Source organism: Nomascus leucogenys, chromosome 9 (genome assembly GCF_006542625.1).
Source record: "Nomascus leucogenys isolate Asia chromosome 9, Asia_NLE_v1, whole genome shotgun sequence".
Lineage (NCBI taxonomy): Eukaryota > Metazoa > Chordata > Mammalia > Primates > Hylobatidae > Nomascus > Nomascus leucogenys.
In genome coordinates this window covers 67692765-67718925 of record NC_044389.1, presented here as the reverse complement: position 1 = coordinate 67718925, position 26161 = coordinate 67692765, and the positions used below count along the sequence as shown (strand labels likewise).

The window sequence follows — 26161 nt, the reverse complement described above, 5'->3', positions numbered from 1 at the left end:
AAAAAAGAAAAAAAAAAGGATAAAAATGTTATATTACCTTCATTTATTCCTTATCCAGTGTTCTTCCTTTCATTAATATAGATACAATTTACTGACCCCTATCATTTTTTCTTCTTCCTGAAGAACTTTTAACATTTCTTGCAGAGATCTCACAACAAGTTCTCTCAGTTTTTGATTATCTGAGGAAGTCTTTATTCTTTCTTCATTTTTGAAGGATAATTTCATTAGATACAGAATTCCTAGGAATTTGGTGGGTGAGAATTTGGTGTATTAGGTTGATGGGCTTTTCTCCTAATGTTTAAACTATTTCACTCCTCTTTTTGCTTGCATGATTTAGATGAGAAGCCCACTATAATTTTTATCCTTGTTCCTTTATTGATACTGTGTTTTCCCTCCCTGATATACCCCTACCTCATCATGCTTCCATGATTTTCTCTTTATGTTTGATTCACTGCAGTTTGAATATAATATGCCTGCATGTAGTCTTTTACGTATTTATCATGTTGGCGTTCTCTGGGCTTCTGTATCTGTGGTTTGGTGTTTGTCATTAATTTTGCAAAGTTCTCAAAGTTCTTTGTCATTATTACTTTAAATATGCTGTTGTTCCCTTCTCTCTTCTCTTTCTAGAAGTTTCTGTTGACCTATCTTCAACTCACTGATTCTTTCCTCAGCAGTATCCATCTGCTGCTGAGCCTATCAAAGCATTCTTCATATCTGTTAGAATGCTTTTGATTTCTAACATTTCCTTTTGATTTTTTTTTTTTTTTTTAGAGCCCTGTTGGTATGGTGAAAGTATGGAGGAAGGGGAAATGTTTTATAATCTTATTACTAAATATCAGTGTTTTAGTAGACCTGGACGCTGTGACTTTGCAAGTGTTTCCCCTGGGCTTTGCTTCCTTTATTCTTCCTTTCCCCTTCCTGGACCTCCTCAAGTGAGACCAGAAGGCAAAGGGGCTGGAGTGGAAGAAATGCCCTTCCCCCAGGAAAGACAAGGCTCTGATAAAATCTTTCATCCTGCAGTGTAGGCCTTTGTTATGGAGAACACTCGGAGAGCATTTCACAATGATTACTCACTCTTCCCCTTCTCTGCTTGAGCCAGGGAGGGGATCTTTCTCAGATCTTGGCGATGAAAACCTAGTGTGATTGGAACCCTGGAAAGTTGTGGTCCCAGCATTTCTCCCTCTCATGCTGGTCCACTTTCATCTGCCACCAGTTTGTCCCAGTTACCATTGAGGTGTTCCTACCAGTTCATGGCTGCAGAGACTTCTTATCCAGGTAGGCTGATTTCACCTGTGACTGGATTTCTGGGGTTCGTTTGCCCTGCGACCTCAGTTCTTTGATGGGTCCAAGAAAAGTCCTTGAGTTAAAGTTGATCCAGTGGTTTCTTATGTAAGAACAGGAGATGATTTCAAAGCTCTTTACATTTTGGTGCTAAATCTCTTATTTTGTTTTTTATTTAACTTTTCTTTTCATATTAGTACATGTTCTTTAAACAGTATTCCATGACATGGATGTACCATGAATTACCTATTGATCTATTAAAGAACTAGACTGTTTCCAACTTTTTCAGTATCGCAAATGGTTATAATAACATAATGCGGTAATTCACATTGTATGACATCTTTGTGATCTGTGTGAATATTTCTACAGGATAGCTTCTTGTTGACTTATATGTGTAGTAATTTCCATTTTACTTAGTACTTCTTACTGTCTATGAAGAGAAATCCTATTAGTTTTACCAAAGTAATGATCAAAAATTGTACTTTGTTTTTATTTACATTTCTTGGATTAGTGATTTTAAGTACCTCTTCATATGTGTTGTGTAGTGTTTTTACTGGCAGTAGTCTACTTGTATTCCAGATCCACTGTGCTCTAGGGTAGTTGAATCTGAGTTCCATGGATATCCGAGTTATTAATACTTTGTTAGAAGGGCTGCAAATATTTTTTGCCTATTTGTTTCTTATCTTTTAACTTCGTGGTATTTTTGGCCGTAAGTTTGTCTTTTTTTCCCTTTTAAAGATTTACCCTAAAGTATAAGTATTCCTTTTATATTTGCTACTAATATTTTATTGTTTTTTTGCATGCAAACCTTTAATCTATTTGGAATTATTAGTTTTTATTTATAGAAAGAAGTAGAAAACAATAACTTTTTACTATAACCAGTCTGCGGAATTATAGAATTTTCTCTGTAGTACCCAGCAACCCAAAATTAGAAAAGAAGAAATGATGTGGCTGGGTTCCTGGAGGTATGAATACATGTTGAGAAGGTGTATAGGCCAGGAATGCAGGGGGCATGAAGACACCGATGAGAATTAAATATGGTCTCACCTCTCCTGAACAACTGGGAGAAGTCAAGGGATAAGCGATTCTAGTGAAGACCACAGATTCATCGAGTGAGAAAGGGGGATGGATTAAAAGACCAGAGTGAGATTTTGGAATTTGAGATGTCAGAAATAAATTCCTAATGATGCCAACATCTGGGATATATCTGTGTAAGTTTTAGGTCAGCTGAAGTGCATCTCATTCCTGAGCTCACTCTCCCTGTACTGTGCCTTCCACTGAGGATACTGGTCAGTGATTACCAAGCTAAATGACCTGAACTACAGGTTAGCAAACGTATGTAGAATGCACAACTTGTCAGTATTATGCAGTCTCATTTTACAGAAGTATTGTGTTACAAGAATCCTTTTGCAAATCTTTTATACAAAATTTTAACATATATATAAAAACTCAGAGAATGCTGGGGATCTCAGGTCAGCCTTCAAAAGTTTATTTATTCCATAACATAATTGAATTATACTGTATTAATCATACCAAGTACCCTATCTGCCTTTTAACTATTAAGATAAATCTACCTTTAGGGCTTCTATTAATGGTTGCAATTTCTGCTCCCAAGATAGCAGTGGGAGCTGTTGTAGGAAGGGTTCCAGAAAGGCAGCAGGGAGATTTCAACAGTTGCTGTTGTAAATTTTATGTAAGTGAAGTATTCTTAAATGGAGGTGAGTTGCTTTTGGCTTTGGAATATGTTTTTCTGTATGAAAAAATTAAGCACACCAAAAAATACTTAAAGAAATCTGAGCAATTATGTAGCTCAGTGTATATGTAGTATGATGGGTCCATAGACTGGGCTAATCTTGTAGTATGTCATAGTCTGGGCTAAAATATGATAATGATTCTCCTTAAAAGACAAAAAACTTAATGCTTCAGAAGGTGGAAATTTTAAATTCTAATTCAGGACTATATGTAGAACTTGTTTTTTACTGTACGTATTAGATTGCTGGTTTATATACCCAGTTTGTTGGGAGCATCTCAGAGTTTTGCTTTTATTCTTCAAAAGTATAAGAGGTTTGCCTTTACTTTTCAAAGTAAAGGATTTTCCAGAAAGATTAAGAAGATTAAGAAGAAGAAAGAAAAAGAAAAACCTCAGGAATTGCTTATAATTCTTTTTTTTTTTTTTTTTTTTTTTTTTTTGAGACAGAGTCTTGCTCTGTCGCCCAGGCTGGAGTGCAGTGGCACGATCTCGGCTCACTTAAAGCTCCACCTCCTCCCGGGTTCCTGAGTAGCTGGGACTACAGGCGCCTGCCACCATCCCTGGCTAATTTTTGTATTTTTAGTGGAGACAGGGTTTCACCATGTTGGCCAGGATGGTCTTGATCTCTTGACCTCGTGATCCGCCCGCCTTGGCCTCCCAAAGTGCTGGGATTACAGGCATGAGCCACTGCACCTGGCAGGAATTGCTTATAATTCTTTGATGAAACTGTAGGATTTCACTTAGCCATGTGAGCTTACATTACATTTATTGAATGTAGCTAGTGTGTTGTGTTTCTTCGCTTATATAATTAAAGAGTTAGGAAAGTTATTTAAAGCTTTCAGCAGAGCTACTCAAACGCAACTAGTTACTTGACAAATATATTTTAAAAATGTAGCCTATTTACTTGATCTATACCCATCTATGATTTAAGTAATGGAAAACTGTTTAAATGATTTTGGGTGAGCAAGTTTAAAGTGGTTTTCTCTTATTAACATAAGAGATTAGATTAAGAAATACTGTCTGGGTTTGCAGTCATTATCTCATAGCTATTTAAATAAGCCCCTGCTGGCAGTCCTAACATTATTTTTTCTTATGAAACCAAATAGGGTTTGTATTAGAAAGCCAGTTCTTATACACAATAATCTTATAAATATTTTGAAAACCCTTACTAACATTAAAATTAAGCGAAAACATTCTTCTGTGATTTGTCCTTATTTTGCATATCTTTTCTTTATTGCTTTGTAAACCTCTTATTGTGCATCCAACTGAGAAATAAATTATTCCTTAATTTTTTGTGTCATTTTGCAAGTCTCTAAAACATAGCACTGTAGGGGCTTATAGTATTTCCTTTGCTTTGCTTGTTTAAATAACTAAAAATGCATATAAAAAACTAAATGTTTCATGATCAAGGTAAAGGAAGAAAAGATAACATTTATTGAATATAACTAGTGTGCTTGGCATGTTACACAAATGATGTTATTTAAGTTTTATAAAAAGTTCATGAGGAAAAATTTTATAGATGAAAGAAACTCAAGATTCAAGGGTGTTTAGAGCCTTTCTCCTTAAGTTACCTGATTTATTATATGGGTATGTTTATAAAGGTTTGATAAGTGCCTATTCTTTCTGCTCTTTCACTGCTGAAGAATATTTTAGACATGTTACCTCTTGGTCTGAATTATGTTTTAAATGTAAACATTTAAATGTAGACAAAGCCATGGTTACCAGAGAGCAGGCCTGAAGTGTGAGATGTCCAGGTCCTTGGCGTTTTCCACAAAGAACTGGACAAAATGCACACGCAATGAAGCACAAGTAATGAAGGAATGAAGCAGCAAAAGCAGGGATTTATTAAAGCGAGAAAGCACGCCACAGGGTGAGAGTGGGCCCAAGCAAGTGGCTGAAGGGCCTGGTTACAAAGTTTTCTGGGTTTTAAGAGTTCCTTTTGAGGTCCCTGTCAGGTACCCCTTATCTGGATGAAGGATTTGGTCCATGGCTAATTAAAGGCTGTGGTGAATTGGTGCCCTATGCAGATAAAGGGATGGCCTGAGCTTAGCCCACAGCCCATCCAGGCACTTTCCCCTTCCATCTAGGACGTGGTGGAAAGGGGAGGGTTAGGGAGATAGCCTTTGATCCTTTGCTACTCTGGCCTGGGGAGATGGGGTATTTCCTTTTGGTTTAGCTTTTGGAAGTTCCAGACCCAGGTGTTTTCTTTTTGATCCAGCTTTGGGAAGTCAGCACGAATTGGCCTTAGATACCCTGTCTCCAGACCCTATTATCCTGCCCCACCATGGTTCAGAAAACTGATATGCTGAAGTGTTACTTGATACATTAGGAGCAAAGGAGGAATCTGATTTTTTCCCCCATCATTGAGATTATCTGAGTAATTGAGAAGTACCAGTAAACCCACTGAGCTCCTGTTTAAAAAATTATTCATTCTGGCACTTGTTTTTGAGACAGGGTCTCACTCTGTAACCCAGGCTGGAGTACAGTGGCATGCTCATGGCTCACTGCAGACTTTATGTCTCCAGACCCAAGTGATCCCCTCATCTCAGCCTCCCTAGTAGCTGGGAATACAGGCATGCAGCACCATGCCTGGCCAATTTTTGTATTTTTTGTAGAGATGAAGTTTTGCCATGTGTCCCAAACTGGTCTCAAACCCCTGAGCTTAAAGGATCTGCCTGCCTGGGCCTCCCAAAGTGTTGGGATTTCAGTTGTAAGCTACTGTGCCTGGTCTCTGGCATTTGTAAAAGAGCAACAAGTCAGACTTTATTCAAGACCATCATGATAGATGTAGGGATCATTCCAGTGGGGTTTGCAGTGAAAGGGAGAGACTCGGCTCAACTTGGAAAAGAACGAGGAAAAGTGGTCATGTTATAGCCAAGTAGCAGGGCTGGGGTGGGGGGGAGTCAGTGGATAGAAAATTACTGAGAGGAAACATTACGGCTTCTGGCTAAACTGACCTAACAAGATTTTTGCTGAAGGCAGGCCAGGGTGATCAGACATCCATCACCTGGAGGATGGCGGGAGATTTGGCCACCAGTCAGATATTAGGATGGGAATTCTGGCTAAACTTACTTAGCAGTTTTCTAATTGGACAATGTAGAGACAAACACCGAAGGCCAAAAGCCAAGCCTAGTTGAGAAGAGAATTCAGAAGAGTCTAACTAGAATTTGGTCAAGGAGAGAATCTTTGTCACTTTTGGTTGTTTGGTATGTATCCTTTTGTATCTGATAAAATATTAAATAACCATATTGTGATAGCTTGGTTATATATAGTGAGATAGTATTTGTCATAATGTGATCATGTGTATTTTTAAAATTAAAATGAAAGTTGAGGCCAGGTGTGGTGGCTCATACCTGTAATCCTAGCACTTTGGGAGGCCAAGGCAGGCAGATCGCTTCAGCTCAGGAGTTTGAGACCAGCCTGGGCAACAGGACGAAACCATGTCTCTACAAAAAATACAAAAATTAGACAGGCATGGTGGTGCATGCTGTCATCCCAGCTACTAGGGAGGCTGAGGAGGGAGAATCACTTGAGCCCAGGAGTTCGAGGCTGCAGTGAGCACGGTGATTGCACCACTGCACTCCAGCCTGGATATTAGAGCGAGAACCAGTTTCAAAAGAAAAAAAAAAGATTTATGTATTTCAGAAAACTCAAAAAAGATTATTTTCACGTTCTGATTGTTACCTGATGCCAAATAAATAAACATGCTAACTAGAGTCACAGTTTCCAAGTATTTTATAATTTAAAATTGATACCTTAATATAAGTAAGCCTGGTGAAGGCCACTTAACTGGGAGTTGGAAGACCTGGATTCTCATCCAAGTTCTATTTCACTATCGTACTTTGAATGAGTTCTTATCTTGGGGGCCTCTCTTAAAGTTAGGAAGCAATCCCATTTGCAATAGCAATAGAAAGAATGCAATTCGTAGAAATAAATGTAATCAAAGAAGTGAAAGACTTGTACACTTTAATAAAGCATTGATGAAGGACATTAAAGATGACATTGATAAATAAAAAGATTTCTTTTGTTCATGAATTGGTAGAGTTAATGTTGTTACAATGTTCATACTACCCAAAATGATCTGTAGATTAAGCGTAATCCTTATCAAAAATTCCAATAGCATTCTTTTTTTTTTTTTTTTTTGAGATGGAGTCTTGCTCTTTCACCCAGACTGGAGTGCAGTGGCATCATCTCGGCTCACTGCAACCTCCGCCTCGCAGGCTCAAGTGATTCCCTGCCTCGGCTTCCTGAGTAGCTGGGACTACTGGTGTGTGCCACCATGCCCAGATAATTTTTTGTATTTTTAGTAGAGACAGGATTTCACCATATTGGCCAGGTTCATCTTGAATTGCTGACCTCAGGTGATCCGCCCACCTTGTCCTCCCAAAATGCTGGGATTACAGGCATCAGCCATTGTGCCTGGCCTCCAATAGCATTCTTTACAGAAATAGAAAAAAAAAAATCTTAAAATTCACATGGAACCACAAAAGAACCCAAATAGTCATAGCAGTCTTGAACAAGAAAAAAACTGAAAGTATATTTCCTGATATCAAAATATATTACAAAGCTACAGTAATCTTAATAGTATGGTAGTGGCATGAAAACAGACATATAGACTAATGAAATGGAATAGAGACACCAGAAATAAATCCATACATTTACAGTCAGCTGATCTTCAACAAGGGTGCTGAGAACATGGAATGGTGAAAGATAGTCTCTGTAATAAGTGGTGTTGGGAAAACTGGATATCCTCATGCAGAAGAATAAAATTAGACCTTATTTTACACCATATACAACAACTAACTCAAAATGGAATAAAAACTTTAATATAATACCTGAAACCAAAAACTACTAGGTAAAAACAGGGAAAGCCTCGTGATATTGGTGTAGGTAATAATTTAAGTACATAAGGGACCATGCAACTCATAGCAAAACTCAAATAACCTGATTAAAAAGTGAGAAAGCACCTGAGTAGATATTTCTCCAGAAAAGACATACAAATATGTAATAGGTATGTGAAAAGGTGCTCAGTATTAATAATCATCAGGGAAATGCTGATCAAAACCACAATAAGATATCCCCTCACACCTGTTAGAATGGCGAGAATGTTGGCCAGAATGTGGAAAAGTGTTGGCCAGAATGTGGAAAATGGGGGACTCTTGTACACTGTTGGTGGGAATATCAATTTATATAGCCACCTTGGAAAACAGTTTAGAGATTCTTCAAGAAATTAAAAATAGAATTATCTTTATGATACAGCATTTCTGGGTGTATTTCCAAAGGAAATGAAATCAGTATCTTGAAGAGATGCCTGCACTCCCATGTTCGTTGCAGCAGTATTCACAAAAGCCAAGATATGGAAACAATCTGAATGTGACAGAAGAATGACAAAGAAAAGGAGATAATGTATGTGTGCATGTGCAGCACACACAGTGGAATATTATTCGTCCTTGTAAAAGGAAGTGCTGTCATTTGCAACAACACAGATGAACCTTGAGAACGTTATACTAAATGTGAAATAAACCAGTCATGCAAAGACAAATACTGTATGATATCACTTACATGTGGAATATAAAATAGTCAAACTCACAGAAGTAGAGAGTAGAATGGTGGGTGCCAGGGGCTGGAGAGAGTGTGGAATGTGGAGATACTGGTCAAGGGATAGAAAGTTCTGGAGATCTAATCTACAGCAATGTAACATTATTGATAGTTGATAGTGTATTGTATACTTGTTATTTGCTAAGAGGGTAGATATTACATATTTTCACCACAGATTGTTTTTTGAATGATAACTATTTCAGGTGATGGATATATTAACTTGACTGTGCTGATTATTTCACAGTGTGTATGTATATCAAAACGTTGTGTATTTTAAGTGTATGCAATTTTTATTTCTCAATCTGTACCTCAATAAAACCTAGGAGAAAAAAAAATGGAGAATTTTCTCTTCACTCCGTTTTTGTGAGTTGGAATCAAGAGCAAATGAGATGTTCTGTAAGTTCTTTGAAACTCATTCTAAAGACAGAGAATGATTCTTGACCTTTTAAAAAATGATTTAGACCCCTTTGAAAGCTGAGAATCTGTTAGAAATTTTTTTTTTTTTTTTTTTTTTTTTTTTTTTTTTTTTTTTTTTTGAGACCGAGTCTCGCTCTGTCACCCAGGCTGGAGTGCAGTGGCATGATCTTGGCTCACTGCAAGCTCTGCCTCCCAGGTTCACGCCATTCTCCTGCCTCAGCCCCCTGAGTAGCTGGGACTACAGGCGCCTGCCACCACGCCCGGCTAATTTTTTTTTATGTATTTTTAGTAGAGATGGGGTTTCACCGTGTTGACTAGGATAGTCTCGATCTCCTGACCTCATGATCCACCTGCCTAGGCCACCCAAAGTGCTGGGATTACAGGCGTGAGCCGCCATGCCCAGCAGAAAAAAAAAACTTTTTTTGAAGTGTTGGAGTATCATGAATCCCGTAAGTCCTATCCAGAATCTCTAGATTATCAACTCTAGCTACAGGGTAAGGAAAAGGAGCAGAACTATACATAATCTAAAATGTTAGCTAATTTATAAAATTTTTATAGTTCACTTCAAATTTAAGTTTTGCTCTGGGGATTTCCAGGACTGTAAATACCAGCACATAGTAGGTTATTTGAACATATTTGTTGAAATATTTATATTTGGAAGACATATTTTTCAAGAATAAGACACATTGGACATCTTTGAACTGGACTAACTTTTGTTATTTTGCAGATTAAATGCGCCCCCCAGCCCTTTGCCTATGCGTTAGCACTGTTTCCAGCAGTTGGGCGCTTGAGAATCTGCTGAGTGCTCTGCACAGTAGTCATTCAGTGCAAACAAGCCATTGGCAGAGTTCTAGACAGAATTTGTCTGACTCCTCTTCACCTGTGATGAGTTACATCATGTCCTCCTGTTAGCTACAGTGCCTCAGCATATGCCCGTAGTCAAGTATGGAATTCACTCAAAATTCTCAAGGGCAAGTGTGTTTGAAATTCTTGTTCTTAGTTTTAAAAATCAGTAGGCAGATATTTAGTAAATAAAACTCTAACCTTGCTGTAGTCCTTCATTTCTTAAGAAATGGCATACTGGCATAGGTGGTTCTGTAGCAAAATTAAAAATTAATCTCAGGTGATGCCTGCTTTTCTGTGGATTAAAAAGTAAATGGCCCTTCATCCAAATTCTGCATACCCGGAATGTCCTCCCAGCCTTCCTGGTTCATTTTGTAAGATATCCTGTTTTTGTGTCTACACTTAGCCAATTGCTGGCATCGTTAGTAGTGGTTAAAAAAGGGGTAATGATGCTTTCTGAAAGGTTACTGTTATTGATTCTGTGTATAGTTTAACTCAATGGTTAGTTTGTATATTTTTTTAACTGCAGCTCCAGCAAGGGATACATTTTGCATTATGATTCAGTACACATTCATACACCTTTATCTGAAATAAGCTTCATGAAACAAGTTATTCTTTTCTTATCTTCTATTTTTTTCTATTTTATTTCACTTCTTTGAAAAATGCTCATCATTATCCACTAAATGATTTAACATGACTTACCAAACTATAGTTTTAGAAAGTAGTCTTCAGTCACATGATCATTTTCACTGTCCTTTTATGATTTATAAGATAAATTAGGATAGTATTGTATTCAATTTGCATATTTTAATCTATAAGATACACTGTTCTTCAGGTACTCAAAGTATACTTGAATTTTCTAGCAAAAATAAGTAATTATAAATTAAATAACTAAAAATAGAAAATTTTTGAGGTTTTGGGGTTTTTGACTATCTTAGATGTTTTGAGATTTAGGGTAAAGTTTGTTTTTTCATTATTTTTACATTAGCCATTAAGAAGTCTGTTAATAGTTTTGTGATCTCTTTATGTTTTTATTTTATTTATTTATTTAAAGACAGAGTCTCTGTCACCCAAGCTGGAATGCAGTGGCGTGATCTTGGCTCACTGCAACCTCAACCTCTCAGGCTCAAGTTATCTTCCCACCTCAGCCTCCTGAGTACTTGGGACTATACGTGCACACTATCATACCTGACTAATTTTTGTATTTTTAGTAGAGACAAGGTTTTGTCGTATTTCCCAGGCTGGTGTCGAGCTCCTGAGCTTGAGCCATTCACCGGCCTCGGCCTCCAAAAGTGCTGGGATTGCAGGTGTGCACCACTATGCCCGGCGCCTTTATTTTTGAACTTGATATGACTAAACTAATTGGAAACATTTGTTACTTGTCTGATTAATGTTTTACATTTTAGACAAATTGTGGCAAAGTGAGTAGGAACTTCCAATGCTGAGATTCATAATTTGCCCTTCAGGGGGATTTATCAAATTTTGCTTCTCTGTCTTTTCTGTTTAAAGAAGTAGAAAGATATATTTTAGACAGAATTTTCTATTTTGCAAATTTCTTCTAAGCTCTGACATGCATGCTTGACCTAGTCAAGATGATGATGTTTTGACTGTTCATGTATTGACATTTTCCTACAGAATTAGAAGTGTGTCTCACCAACCAGCCAAGATGAACATGGTGAAGAGGATCATGGGGCGGCCGAGGCAGGAGGAGTGCAGCCCACAAGACAACGCCTTAGGACTGATGCACCTCCGCCGGCTCTTCACAGAGTTGTGCCATCCTCCCCGGCACATGACTCAGAAGGAACAAGAAGAGAAACTGTATATGATGCTGCCAGTGTTTAACAGGGTAAGGCCAGGTTGCCAGACACACACCTTCTGGGACTGGGGGGCACTACAAGAATCTGAAGGTTACTGGTAAGCCATAGGTAGAAAAAAATGATAGGATGAGTTAGTTTTTAAGAAGTTTGGTCAGAATAAACTACATTTAGTGAGACTTTTTGATTTTTAACACATAAAGTACAAGCTGTGAGCCATTGTCTAAAATGGCTCTGTTACAGTTGAGTTTTGGAAGAGGAATAGATTGTAAATTATCAATTGTGTTATTTTCTGTTATCTGTTGAAGTGATGATTTTATTACACCAAATGGTGGAACTGCCCAAGCCCTTTGTATACTTTAAAAAGTCATTACAATTTGCTGTTGTTTAAGAGATGCTATAAGAGGATAGTTATAGGCTATAGATAATTCAAATAGAGTTAATGTTTTAATATGTTTTGTAAATTACATGTAGCAATCTTATTGGGTAGTTTTAAAATAACAATTTTTTTAGGCCAGGCGCGGTGGCTCACGCCTGTAATCCTAGCACTTTGGGAGGCCAAGGCAGGTGGATCACCTGAGGTCAGGAGTTTGAGACAAGCCTGGCCAACATGGTGAGACCCCATCTCTACTAAAAATACAAAAATGAGCCAGGCCTGATGGCACGCGCCTGTAATCCCCGCTATTCAGGAGGCTGAGGCAGGAGAATCGCTTGAACCCGAGAGGTAAAGGTTGCAGTGAGCTGAGATCACGCCATTGCACTCCAGCCTGGGCGACAAGAGTGAAACTCTGTCTCAAAAATAATAATAATACTAATAACTTTTTTATGTTTATCAAAAGTTTGGCCGGGCGCGGTGGCTCACGCTTGTAATCCCAGCACTTTGGGAGGCCGAGGCGGGTGGATCACGAGGTCAGGAGATCAAGACCACGATGAAACCCCATCTCTACTAAAAATACTAAAAATTAGCCGGGCGTGGTGGCGGGCGCCTGTAGTCCCAGCTACTCGGAGAGGCTGAGACAGGAGAATGGCGTGAACCCGGGAGGCGGAGCTTGCAGTGAGCCGAGATCGCGCCACTGCACTCCAGCCTGGGCGACAGAGCAAGACTCCGACTCAAAAAAAAAAAAAAAGAAAAGTTCACAAATACATCATTTTAAAAAGTCAGATAGTTTCACAGGCTTATAGGTGCCCTCTTGGTCTTCACCACTAATTGCTGCTGCCATGAAAAGCTTTTAAATAACATACTTTTACTGCTGTTATGTAGTTTTAATTGACTTCCTACTGAGGAATATGAGAATTAGCTTTTTTACTTCCTCTCCCTCCAAACCATAACATACATACATACATACACTCATTCATACATGCTGCCCTCCTCATCCTTTCCCTATAGTTATGCTACTTGTGTAAGCAGTATTCAGTGTTTGCTCTCTACTGACAGTGATATAAATTTAAATTTATTCAAAGATGAACCTTATACTATACTACCTTTATTTTTCCATTATTATAGAACTTGTTTTCCTCAGACTTCATAACTGTCTCAATTTCTTTCTCTCCATGTCTTTGTTTCTTGGTTTCCCTTCTCTTGCTCTTTTTCCTCCTTCTCTTTCTCTGTCCCTCGCGCATCTTCTCTGCCTTGCCCTGTCTGTCTTTTTTATCCTGTGTCTCCCTGCCTTCCCGTTTCCATTTCTTTCTTCCTATCTCTGTCTCTCTCTATGCCTTTCATCTCTCTTTCTCTTCTCCATCACTGTCTTTCTCTCTTTCCTCCCATTTCTCTCTTTATCTCCTCTCTGTCCCTATTTCTCTCCCTGTCTCTGACTCTCCCCTTTCTCTTTTTCTTCTTCCCCCCATCTCCCTTTTTCCAGGTCTAGCTCCATGCCCCTGACAATGCCTTTCTCCACACCCACCCCCTCACCCTGTGCCCCAATCTCTGACTGGCTCTGTCCCCTCTAGTCTCACTTGTTGCCTGTATTATTTTCTCTGTTCATCTATCTTTTTGTGTGAAATTTTCTAGGCTCTTCCTCTTCTCATTATTTTGAAATTTTATTGTGGCTTCAGCTTAATCTGAAAACTTGTATTGTTCAGTCTGGGTAAATACTCTGAAAGATTTATTTGAGAATATTCTCTCCTATACCTTATATGTTCCTCTGTTTTCTGGACCTCTGTCAATCAAACATTAGCTCTTTTAGAGTAATGTTGTGCTATTAATATCACAGTTTTAATTTCCTTGAATTCTTTGTTGTTTTATTATTATTTCTTTTTTTTTTTTTTTTTAGTATGTCTCATGTTCAGTAGATAGACTATCACTTAATCTCCAGTGTTTACATATCAGTATTCTTGTCTTTGATTTGTGGTGGTATCTCTCTTCTTCCTCGTAAGGAACTAGACTTCTAGTTGTCTACTGCACTGGGGAGGAACAGTCACCTTCAGTTTCCGGGCTGTAAAATAATAATAATGTCAACCTTATTGGGTCGTCGTGAGGGTTAAATTCATATAATATACTTACGGCACTTAATAAGTGTTTGTCCCAAGAAATGTGTACCTATTATTGTTATTATTGTATCTATTATTGTTTTCGTTACGTGAATCTATTATTTTTGTAGTTGGGAATACTAGTGAAAAGGAATGAGTGAGAAAGAGTTGAAAGGGGGCAATAAAAGAATTGATTAGTATTGACGGCTCAGTGAAGGTTGGAGATGATAAATTTATACTAAACCTTATCTGTACTGGCCTGTGTGAAAAAGTAGAGAAAGCAATACCTGATTTATTGAGACTGAGGTTTTTATAGGCTGGTAAGGCAGAAGGGCAAGAGTGCCAGGAAGGTTAGTTTACATATCACCCATGAGCTTGTGTTGGATACAACAGAAGAGGATAGAAACATTAATGCATTTATAGAATGTACATTTCCTTATTTATGAAATAATAGGATAGATTATCTGCTGAGAATGATAGAGGGAGGAGATGGTAGAGTAGGAACGTGAGAAGAGGTGGGAAAAGGTTTAAAATAGCTCTTTTAAAAACGGGAGGGAGAACTATGACAAGCCATTGTTTTAAGCCCTATTCAGGGAAGTTAGTAATTTTTATTACCAGGAAGTTAATAATTTTTGTTACCCGGAAGTTTGTTTTGTTTTTAAATCTTATTTTTGTTTTACTTTAACGTCATGATGTGCTGTTGGCTACTGAGTAGTTTGCGGTAATTTCCTTCTCTCAGACTTAGGAATGTTTACAAGGTAATGAGAATGTTTAGAGCAGTTAGGGGAATTGTTCTTGGCTATTAACATGAATTATTAAGTAATAGCCTACATATGTATGTATCCCATGTATTTTATCAGTTAGGCTTCTACAGCCTACTAGACTAGAAGAATCTTATTTTGTTTTTTAATAAGTAGATATGAGATGCCTTTAGTAATTATTCTCTATCTACTTATAATGTTTGACTTAGTTATCTTATGTCCTATGTTATTGTAAGTCTCATTAACTATTAACAAATTCTCTCAAAAGTTTTTAATTGGTTGATTAGAAACATATGTGTATGCAATGCCTTAAACCTCTAATATAATGAGTGATTTGAATATCACAAAGGTTCAGTAAACTCTTAACTAATGAAAAGATAGAAAGTTATATCTGTACCATTGTGACTAATTTGAAAAATGTATTATTTTAAAAATAATTCTTATTAATTGGATATAATTAATAAACTAAAATTGTTCTTAGATACCATTTCCATTAAATTTAGAAATATATAGCCATATCTATTTAACATTTGGCCATTTGTGCTTGAACATTCTCCACTAGTGAGAAATACCTACGTTGAGTGAATAGCTCAGTATGTCGCTAGAGCCAACCAGTTCTTACCATGATTGCTAAAAAGGAATTGCAGTGTTGATTTTTGAGACTTTGCTTGATTAGAGCTAAATGGTGAACAAGCTGTTAGACATGGACATCTAGCTACAGACTAGTTTTTAAAGTATGCTTAACAGTGTTATTTCAGTGCATGATTTTTGCCTTTGAGAGACATGGGTTGGGAAATGACATGTATTAAGTCTTTTTTCTGGGCCAGGTCTCATGCTGGGTTCTTGAAATGCCTCCTGTTGTCTTCATTACAGTCCTACAAGGAGGCTGCTATCTTCCCTCTTACTGATTTGCTCAAACTGAAAGATTATGGTGAAGTCTGAAAATAGCTGAATAATATTTATTCAGCATTCTTAAAAATAATTAACGTTTAGTCCCAAGAACAAAAGCTGACAAAGAAAACATTTGGTTTAAACTTACTCAAAATGAGTAGCATTTTAGTTTTCTAAAAATTCATAACTGCCACTGTTAATTACTATAGTATTTGTTACATTTTGCTGTGTATTTTAAAATGTAATGTTTACCAATTAGGTCTTCCGTAAGAAACTCCCCTTATTTTTTAACTTGTTTCCAATTTATATTTGAGAAGCATGTAAATGTAATACAGTGTCCTTTTTTAATCCCTTACAAATTATCGTTATTTTTTAATTTGTTGGCTTAAGAGAGAGGTCACCCAAACTTAGAACCAAATAAGAGAGAGATCAGAAGGCAGACAGGTGAATTATTTTTTTGCAGCTTTATTACTTATTACATAATACCAATACAGTTGATACTGGACGATGTGACTTGGGTCTGTGCAACAAAGGACTTGCTGAATTCAGCCCTGAAATAGTCATGTTTACTTACCCAGTCACTGGCAGAACTGGACAGTGGCAAGCCACAGCCAGAGCAGATGAGAATGCATATTCTCATGAGGCAGGCAAAGCCCAAAAGGAGAGGACGGCATTCTGTTCTTCTGAGACTCTCATCTGATGATCCTTCTTAGAAACAAAAAGAACATAAGATAAATATTTCCCTAATCATTTGTATTAATTGATAAGAAATCTTAACTGATTTACCATATGAAATAATGCAATTACATCTTCATTGTTAATTTTTTAAGATTGTTATTTATAGCAAATTATTTTAGGACTAATGATGGTCCATAGTCTGACTTAATTTTAGATATAACACATATTTAGGAAACAAAAGCCTCCATTTTTAAAAACTTTGTAAACATTCCAACCTCTCTTTTATTGGTCATATTTAATATATTTTTATTGAATAGCACTATTCAGTAACAAGTTTATATTGAGCCTTTATGAATGCCATTAGATAACACCATTAATTTGTTTTCCCTGAGTGCCAAAAATATTTGGTTGAAGAGGTGCCAGGAAATCTTCTGAAATCTATTTAGGTGGATATTAAAAATGATTATTTTAAAAATAAGTCAAACCATGCTATTTTTCTCTAAAGATGAACACTATGCAAAGTTACAGTGATAGGGTTCATGCACAGTTTGAGAAAAATATAGTACTGAGTGATTAAGAGCCTGGCTTGGAATCAGATAGATAGATGTCGTTTTAAATTCTGTCTGTATTACCTCCTGTTTTAAGTTAACTTCTCTAACTCTTAATTTTCTTAACTGTAAAATGAGGCTACTAGTAGAACCTATTCTGTAGGATTTTATGAGACTTAAATGACACCAAGTTCTTGAATAGTGCTACGTAGATTTTAAATGGGTATTATATGGTAATTGTTGTTATTTCTAGTGAATTTGCAAGAAGGCATTTTTGTTCTTCAGTACTGTTTTTTTTTTAAATCCGTTATGAATTTCACATATCTATTCTAGAATCAGCCCTTTTGAGTTTAATGTGTTACCAGCTCTCTTGCCCAGCTTTCTTCCTCTGCAGAACCAGAAATTTTTTGTCGTTGTTTGTTTGAGACCAAGTCTGGCTCTGTTGTTGCTCAGGCTGGCGTGCTGTGGTACCATCTTGGCTCACTGCAACCTCCGCCTCCCAGGTTCAAGCTATTGTCATGCTTCAGCCTCCCAAGTGGCTGGGACTATAGGCATGTGCCACCACACTCAGCTAATTTTTATATTTTTAGTAGACATGGGGTTTCACCATGTTGGCTAGGCTGGTCTCAACTCCTGACCTCAGGTGATGTACCCACCTCAGCCTCACAAAGTGCTGGGATTAAAGGCATGAGCCACCATACCTGGCCTAGAACTGGAAAAATTTGACAAGTCGTCAGTACTCCCTGAGAGTGAGAAGTAGAATCTACACCTTCTGACACCCAGCTTCATGCTGCATCCTCTTTGGCAAACATTTATGTAAATGATGGAAGCATTGTCTAGTTGCAAGAAATACCACTACTTGTTGAAAGTAGTGAAAACATACCTAATATTTTTAGATTTAATTGTTGAAGTCAATCACAAAAACTACACTATTTTCTTTGCTACCTTATCCATTCAGTATTATCTACAATGTCAGATTCATGCTTTAGTTCCTCTATCCCTCCAACCTTATCTTGTACCATTTTTCCTCTTATACAAAATGCCCCAGCTTTATCAGCCTCATTTTCATTCCTCTACACCCCAGAATCAATCTCACTTTGCAGTCTTTGCACAGCTCTGATCTCACTGCCTGCAACCCTCTTTCCTTATCTCTTTGGATTGTAACTTTTCCTCATTAGTCAGTGTCATCCTTTGGCACCAGTGTCACTTCTTCAGAGAGACCTTTCCTGACAACCTTCTTCCCACCCCAGGCATTCTCTTTCAGCTACCCTGTTTTACTTTCTTCATAATACTATCTTTAAATAATTTTAATTTTAAAATCAACTTATTTGCCAATGGTCTTCTGTGCTAAAATGTCCTGTGTTTCATGAGCACAGGAATCATATTTGTTTTATTTACCTTTGTATTCAGTACTCTTCGAACATTGCCTGGCATATATACTAGGAAGTCAATAAATATTTGTGAGTGAATAAACCTTATTTAAGAAGCAATGCTTGTTCATTTCAGATTAGCAAATATGACATAGTCTTTTTCTGTACTACTGATTTTGGGTTGATAAATTCAAGCCAGTTTTATTTATCTTGTGAGAACATTTCTTAGAGGAAATAAAGCAGTAAACATCAGGATTTGTGTAAAAAGTTACTGGCATTTTCAACAGCATATTATTTACCCAGCATGAAGACTGGTTGAATAATCATATCCTTACAACTGTTCAAGAAATGAGCTATTGGTTCTGTTTAGTTGTCCTAATAACTATTAGCAATAAAATACCGCATACTAATTCTTAGGAGCAAAATATACATTGATACACCCTGAGTAATAGGAATATTATAAACATCTCCATTAAAAAACTATGTACTCAGCCGGGAGAGTTGGCTCACCCCTGTAATCCCAGCACTTTGGGAGGCCGAGATGAGCAGATCACCTGAGGCCAGGAGTTCGAGACCAGCCTGGCCAACATGGTGAAACCCCATCTCTACTAAAAATACAAAAAAAATTAGCTGGGTGTGGTGGTGGGTGCCTGTAATCCCAGCTACTGAGGAAGTTGAGGCAGGAGAATCACTTGAACCCAGGAGGCAGAGGTTGCAGTGAGCCGAGATTGTGCCATTGCACCACTCCAGCCTGAGCAACAAGAGCAAAACTCTGTTTCAACAACAATAACAAAAGGCTATGTACTCATCTCTGAGCACAGGTGGAATGGCTATTCAAAGATGTGTCATTATTAGGTTTCTCAATTTTTATCAATCTTCAGTTTGTTAAAGAATAGAGGTTTCTGGTGCGGCTCATGCCTGTATTCCCAGCACGCTGGGAGGCCATCGTGGGCAGATCACTTGAGCCCAGGAGTTCAAGACCAGACTGTATAACATGGCGAAATTCCTATCTCTACAAAAAAAAATACAAAAATCAGCTGAGTGTGGTGGCGGGCACCTGTAGTCATAGCTACTCAGGAGGCTGATGTGGGAGGATCACCTGAGCTCGGGAGGTTGAGATAGCAGTGAACCATGATTGCACCACTGCACTCCAGCCTGAATGACAGAGTAAGACCCTATCTCAAAAAAAAAAGGGGGGGGGGTTTATTTAACAGGTAACATAGATTATTTAACAAATAACATAGATTAATTCTAAGCACACAACATTTATCAAAATCTCAGGAAAAAAATGTGTTGAGGAAGTATTGAAAAGTACAGTTTATTTTTTGAGATTTTGAGATTATTACAAATTACTCATTTGTCAAATTATTGAACAGACTGGGTGTCTGGATAAAATGATACCCTTGTAGAATTTATTTATTGTTTTAGCATTTTCAGCTTAATTTGAGGGAGGTTATAAGAAATATGTAAGAAACACATTTTCTATTAGAAGGATATTACATTGTTATATCCTTTTATTGGGATCTTTGGAAGGAATTGTTTATATTATGCAGTAATCCCTCCTTATTCATGGTTTTGCTTTTCATGGTTTCGGTCATCTATGGTCTGAAAATATTAAGTGGAAAATTACAGAAACAAACAATTCATAAGTTTGAAATCTGACACCATTCAGCTCCATCCCTCCCGGGATGTGAATTATTCCTTTGTCCAGTGTATTCATGATGTATGGGCCACCTGCCCAATAGTCACTTAGTAGCAGCCTCAGTTATGAGACCTACTGTCCTGGTATCAAGCTGCTTGTTTTCAAGAAACTCTATTTTCCTTAATAATGGCCCCAAAGTGCAAAAGTTATGGGGTTGGCAACTTGGGTATGCCAGAGAGAAGTCTTTCCTTTAAGTGAAAAGGTAAAAGTTCTTGACTTAATAAGGAAAGACCAAAAACTGTGTGCTGAGGTTTTTGAGATCTATAATAAGAAGGAATCTTGTATTTGTGAAATTGCGAATAGTATGTTATTACAATTTTTTTCCTTTATTATTAGTTATTGTTGCCAGTCTCTTACTGTGCCTAATTTATTACTTAAACTTTATCACAGGTATGTATTATAGTAAAAAATACAGTGTTTACGGGGTTTGGTACTATCCGTGGTTTCAGGCATCCAGTGGGGTCTTAGAACTTACCTCTCACAGATAAGGGGGGACTAGTATAATATGAGGAATAGAAGTACTTCCTTAAATATATATATATTTTTTCATGCTAAGGGCATTGTGAATGATGTGATTGATCAGGTTTTCTCTTTTGTATCTTTGAGCCAAAATTTGTAACCAATAATGGAAAATATAGAGGTCTTTCTGGTCTTAGATTTTTATTTAGTTTTCTTTTCCAGTCCATCTTCCTAGCTGGGTCTTTTATTTGATTGCTTGTTTTGTTTTCCTTCTTAATTTTAGTTTATGTTCTCATGTTCTCCTTCAGTGCTCCCTGAATGTTTCTAGAATTTGATTGTGAGGGCAGTCAGCATATAAATAAACAACCATATTTAGGGAGCATTACTATAAAAGGCAGAGTGCTGGCTTGGGAGAATATGAAGATGAGTAAGTTATGTTTTCTCCTTTTGTAGTGACATTTCAATAGGTAAAAATAATATAAAATACTGTGTAATGAGTGTTAAAAGGGAGAGATACTATAATAGCCTTAGAATATAGAGAATTTCCTTTCAGCAATAAAGAATATTCTTTAAAATAATACCTCAGGATGTATCTAGTTATATACCCATTAAAATACCATTTCTTTTCTTATGATGGTCTGTCTAGGTTTCATTTTCTCAAATTCTCTTTGCTGAACTCATACCCATTTACTTTTAAAAATTATTTATTGTAGGCAGGGTATAGTGGCTCACGCCTGTGATCCCAGCACTTAGGGAGGCAGAGGCAGGAGGATAGCTTGAGCCCAGGAGTTCAAGACCTGTCTGGGCAATATAGTAAGACCCAGTTCTCAAAAAAAAAAAATAGATAAATAAAATTAAAAATAAGAATTATTTATTCTAAAGCTCATTTATTTTAAAATTTGTGTAAAAACAAGTTTATTTCATGACCCTCCCATTTATTTTCTCTTTTCTAGTTTTTTGGTAACAGCCTTGTTTTGTAAATTACTGTGATTAGAATGAAGAAATTCTGAGACATGAAATGAGTTTAGTGAATTCTGAGGTCAGCCTGGGATTTAGCAGTAGAGCTGCTTTTCACCATCCAATGTGCCTGTACTCCATCAAAGATCCTTTATAACTTTTCTCTAAATTCTCAAATTAGCTTTCCTCAGAAAAATGTTGGCCGGACGTGGTGGCTCACGCCTGTAATCCCAGCACTTTGGGAGGCTGAGGCAGGTGGATCACCAGAGGTCAGGAGTTCAAGACTAGCCAGGCCAACATGGTGAAACCCCATCTCTACTAAAAATACAAAAATTAGCCGGGCGTGACGGCATGCACCTGTAGTCCCAGCTACTTGGCAGGCTGAGGCAGGAGAATAGCTTGAACCCAGGAGGCAGAGGTTGCAGTGAGCCGAAATTGTGCCACTACACTCCAGCCTAGGTGACAAAGTGAGACTCCGTCTCAAAAAAAAAAGAAAGAAAAGAAACATAATTTCTAACGTTTTTAGTGAGATTGATTCAAATTTTATCAATAATGTCTACAGGTCTTAGATTTCATTTATTTAATCATTTCTTCAACAAATTTATATGTAAAAGGAAATGTGGCTAGACATGTGATTTATTGAAAGAATTGTATTTTCAACATATTAAGATTCAAAGTAACTGTGTAGATTGACTTTTCTGGACTTGATTTTCAAGTCATAACACACTTCAAAATTCACAAAATAAAAAGAAAAATTTGTCAGTGCTTCATTAACAATGTCTTTTCTTATCTACAGGTTTTTGGAAATGCTCCGCCAAATACAATGACAGAAAAATTTTCTGATCTTCTGCAGTTCACAACACAAGTCTCACGACTAATGGTGACAGAAATTCGAAGGAGAGCATCAAACAAATCCACAGGTATTTTTACAGTAGCCAGCAAAAACTGATTTGTTTGAATGAACAGGCAGTTCTGTAAAAGTCGCATTAAAATTAAATGGAAAACAGAACTTGTTCTCAACACATTGAGTTCATTTACCCATTCCCTTTCCCTTTCTTAGAGTCACATTATTTTCCTGGTTTCAGCATCTTCAACTCTTGAGTAGTTCTGGTCAAGGCTACTCTGCCTGGACCACTACCACTTCCACCCTAACCCTTTAAAATACTCTGTTTCCCTTTGAACAAAATACAAATTTCTCAGCATGAAATTTAAGGCAAAGCTATCATCTGGTTTTTTTTTTTTTTAGCATACCCCGCTTCTATTGCTTGTTTTCTTTTCTGTATTTCAACGAAATCCAGCTGTCTGTAGTCTTCAAACATGTTTATACTCTTATTTTAATCATTTACTTAGAATGCTTCACTGAGGAAGGAGAATCTTTCCTCATTTCAATATGTCTAAATGTCAGCATGATTAAGTCATGCTTCCTTGATGAAATGCTTTTTGATTTCTTTAGGCAAATAAAAATTTTTTCTCTTCTGAACTACTGTTTTTCTTCTCAACCTCCTGGGTGGTCATTGTGCATGTGTCTTGATCTTCCCAGTAGACCATAAGCACTTAGGGGTCTCTGTGTCATCTGTAGTAGTTGCTCTCTAGGCCAGCTGCACAGCTGCCATTTTAACATCACTGTTCACATTGTCCTGGGATGCCTTTTCATTTTTTTTTGGGTGGATTCTGTTTCCTGAATCCCTTAAATTCCTGATTTTGGTAAAGCATATTTTCCAGCAACTTTATAAAAAAGGATACAGGGGAGTTATCAGGGTTTTGTTCTGCTTGTTGTTTTAGACATACCACGAGTTAAACATTTTTTTGACTATTGCTGTAAAAAATGGGTTCTTTTCTTTTCAGTAAGTAAAGTGATACCTTTAGCCTGACAACCTTTCAGCTGCCAGGACTTAGAACAAATTCCACTACATCATATAGCATGATTATTATAGAAAAGGAAACGTATTTAATACAAAACCAAGGGTCAATAAGAGACAAGAAGACACATGTCTACGACTCTCATGATCTCACAGATACATGTGCTGGGGAGATGTGCTGAATATGCAGCTGTAGTTTACATTTAAATGGAGAGAGACTTCCGTCTCCTCCTCTCCATCCCCCATTGTTATCCATTCCTAAAGGACAAGCTCAAGAGTAATCTTGTTAGTAAAGAGACATTTGAACTGCCTATGACTTAGGCCATTGAATACTTGTTAGATATTTATAGGAGTGGTTTGAGAATGCTAGCTGTGTAATCCAGGAGGTCCTCTTAGCAGAGATTAGAAGCTACCACTTGCTTGGGAAAGTTGACCATGGGTTGAGATGGTCAGTGGTGAGTGTCTTAGCTCTGTCCTTCCATGCAGCCCAGGATGAGCACTCCGGGTCATTTTGGAAAATCTTGGAGCTTGCATTATTATCAGTCCTCCTTTAAGTAAGTATCAAGTTCTATGTGGGAAATCATTTTGTCTCAGAATTTTAAATATTTTCTTTTGTAATATAGGCTCTTACATTGTTATTGAGAAATCGAAAGCTATGTAGATTCTTGATTTTTTTTTCCTCTGTGACCTATTTTTTTTTTCTAGAAGCTTTTAGGATCCTCTCTTTGTCCCTGCTTTTCTAAAATGTCATAATAACATGCCTTGTGGTAGACCTATTTTTATACATGTGCTGGGTACTCATTGAACTCTTTCAGTCTGGTTATTCATATCCTTTAATTTGGGCAAAGTTTCATGAATTGTTTAGTAATATCCTCCTCTGTTTTCTCCTTCTAGTTAGATGACCCTCTTAGACTGTTCCTCTCATTTTCTTATCTTTCTTCTCATTTTCTATCTTTGTGTTTTGACTACTTGCTAAGAGAACTCCTCAATTTTATCATTTATCTCTTCTATAGAGGTTCTTTTTTTATTTGTGACATTATATTTTTCTCATTTTAAAAAATATTTTTCATTTCTAAGTGTTCTTTCTTACTGGTTTCTATTATTTTGGGGCTGTATTTTCTTCTTATCTTTCTGAGGTTTCTTTTTTTTCTTTCAGATTTTTGTCTCCATAAATAATCTGTTTCTTTTAGGTTTAATAAAAAGGTTTTGTTTATCAATTTGTTTTTGTCTTTGTCTTTTATGTTAGAGAATATCCGTACATGTCTCACCCTTGACCATCTGCTCTTACATAAGAATGGAGCATTAAAAAGCTTTTTAATTGTGTGTGAAGCTTGCAGCTGTGGGCTGCAACATAAGATGATCTTGCTAGGCTGTTTTTTTGGTGATCTTTTTCCTAAACTAAGCAGATACTCAGAGAATTGTCCAGTCTCTGCTTGGAAGATATATGCCTGACTCAGCATTTTGGAAGCAAAGTAGGGGAAGGGTTTGGGGACCCTCAAGGTTTAGTATATAAGCTTTTATTTTACCTTTGTATGTCCACATGGTGCCTTGTGCCCCTCAATCCGTACTCTCTCTCTTACTCTTTTCAGTGAACAAACAAACCTGTGGTCTAGTGCCCACGTAGTAGTAGGGACCTTGGGTCTAACTGCTCTTGAACATATTTTCCACCAGTCCTTCTCTGTGTAGTTCCTTATTTACTTCTGCTTCCAAAGGTGCCTTGTGCCACCAGTTCCTGAGCCTCTCAGGGGTTCTTTGGTATTTGGGTTGCTTTTCCGCTTTTCCACTTTTCCTGAATTACTTCAAGATTCTAGGGTTTGCTCATCAGTAACTGTGAATCTCTCTGCTATTTTAATATCCAAAATTTCATTGCTTTCACTTATTCTGTTCTTGTTCTTAAAAGTTTATACCTTTTAAAAATCCTTTTACAAGCATTTTAATGGTTGTATTCATCCATTTTCATGGTACTGTAAGGAAATACCCATGCTGATGAAATTAGGTATCTCCATTCTTTCTTGAATGACATACTAGATTAGGAAAAAATTCCTAAAACTTATTTATACTTGCCTCTGTTACTATCTTTTTAAGTACCTAATCTACATGTTTGTAGAAAGACATTTTGCTACACTGGAGATTTGTTTTCCTAACTCCCTTTATGATTTCACATCCACAGGGCAAAATTTTTTTTTGAGATGGAGCCTTACTCTTTCGCCCAGACAGGAGTGCAGTGGCGCTATCTCGGTTCACTGCAAGCTCCGCCTCCCGGGTTCACGCCATTCTCCTGCCTCAGCCTCCCGAGTAGCTGGGACTACAGGCACCCACCACCGTGCCCAGCTAATTTTTTGTGTTTTTAGTAGAGACGGGGTTTCACCATGTTAGCCAGGATGGTCTCGATCTCCTGACCTCGTGGTCAGCCCACCTTGGCCTCCCAAAGTGCTGGGATTACAGGCGTGAGCCACCACGCCCGGCCTTCACAGGGCAATTTTTTAGATGTAATGAAAGATGTCTTAAATCGAGTAGAAGATGTCTCATTGTTAATTACAGTAAGAATTACACAAGTTTTTTTTTAACTTTTAAGTTTAAAATAATCGTAGACTCTTAGGAAATTACAAAAATAGTAGCTAGGATGGCCGGGCATGGTGGCTCACGCTTGTAATCCCAGCACTTTGGGAGGCCGAGGCGGGCGGATCACGAGGTCAGGAGATCGAGACCACGGTGAAACCCCGTCTCTACTAAAAATACAAAAAAATAATTAGCCGGGCGTGGTGGC

The 26161-nt window shown here is 37.4% G+C and overlaps 1 protein-coding gene across 3 annotated transcripts in view; it reads left to right on the top strand.

The window, feature by feature from the left end:
- WDFY3 (WD repeat and FYVE domain containing 3) overlaps window positions 1-26161 on the top strand; it is a 305264-nt gene that overhangs the window by 99347 nt on the left and 179756 nt on the right. For all 3 annotated transcript variants that reach the window (XM_030819090.1, XM_030819089.1, XM_030819088.1), the window contains 2 exons: window positions 11525-11735; window positions 22332-22455. In XM_030819090.1, coding sequence (XP_030674950.1) covers window positions 11556-11735; window positions 22332-22455 — 304 coding nt within the window. In that variant the 5' untranslated portion in view covers window positions 11525-11555. The remainder of the gene's footprint in view (window positions 1-11524; window positions 11736-22331; window positions 22456-26161) is intronic.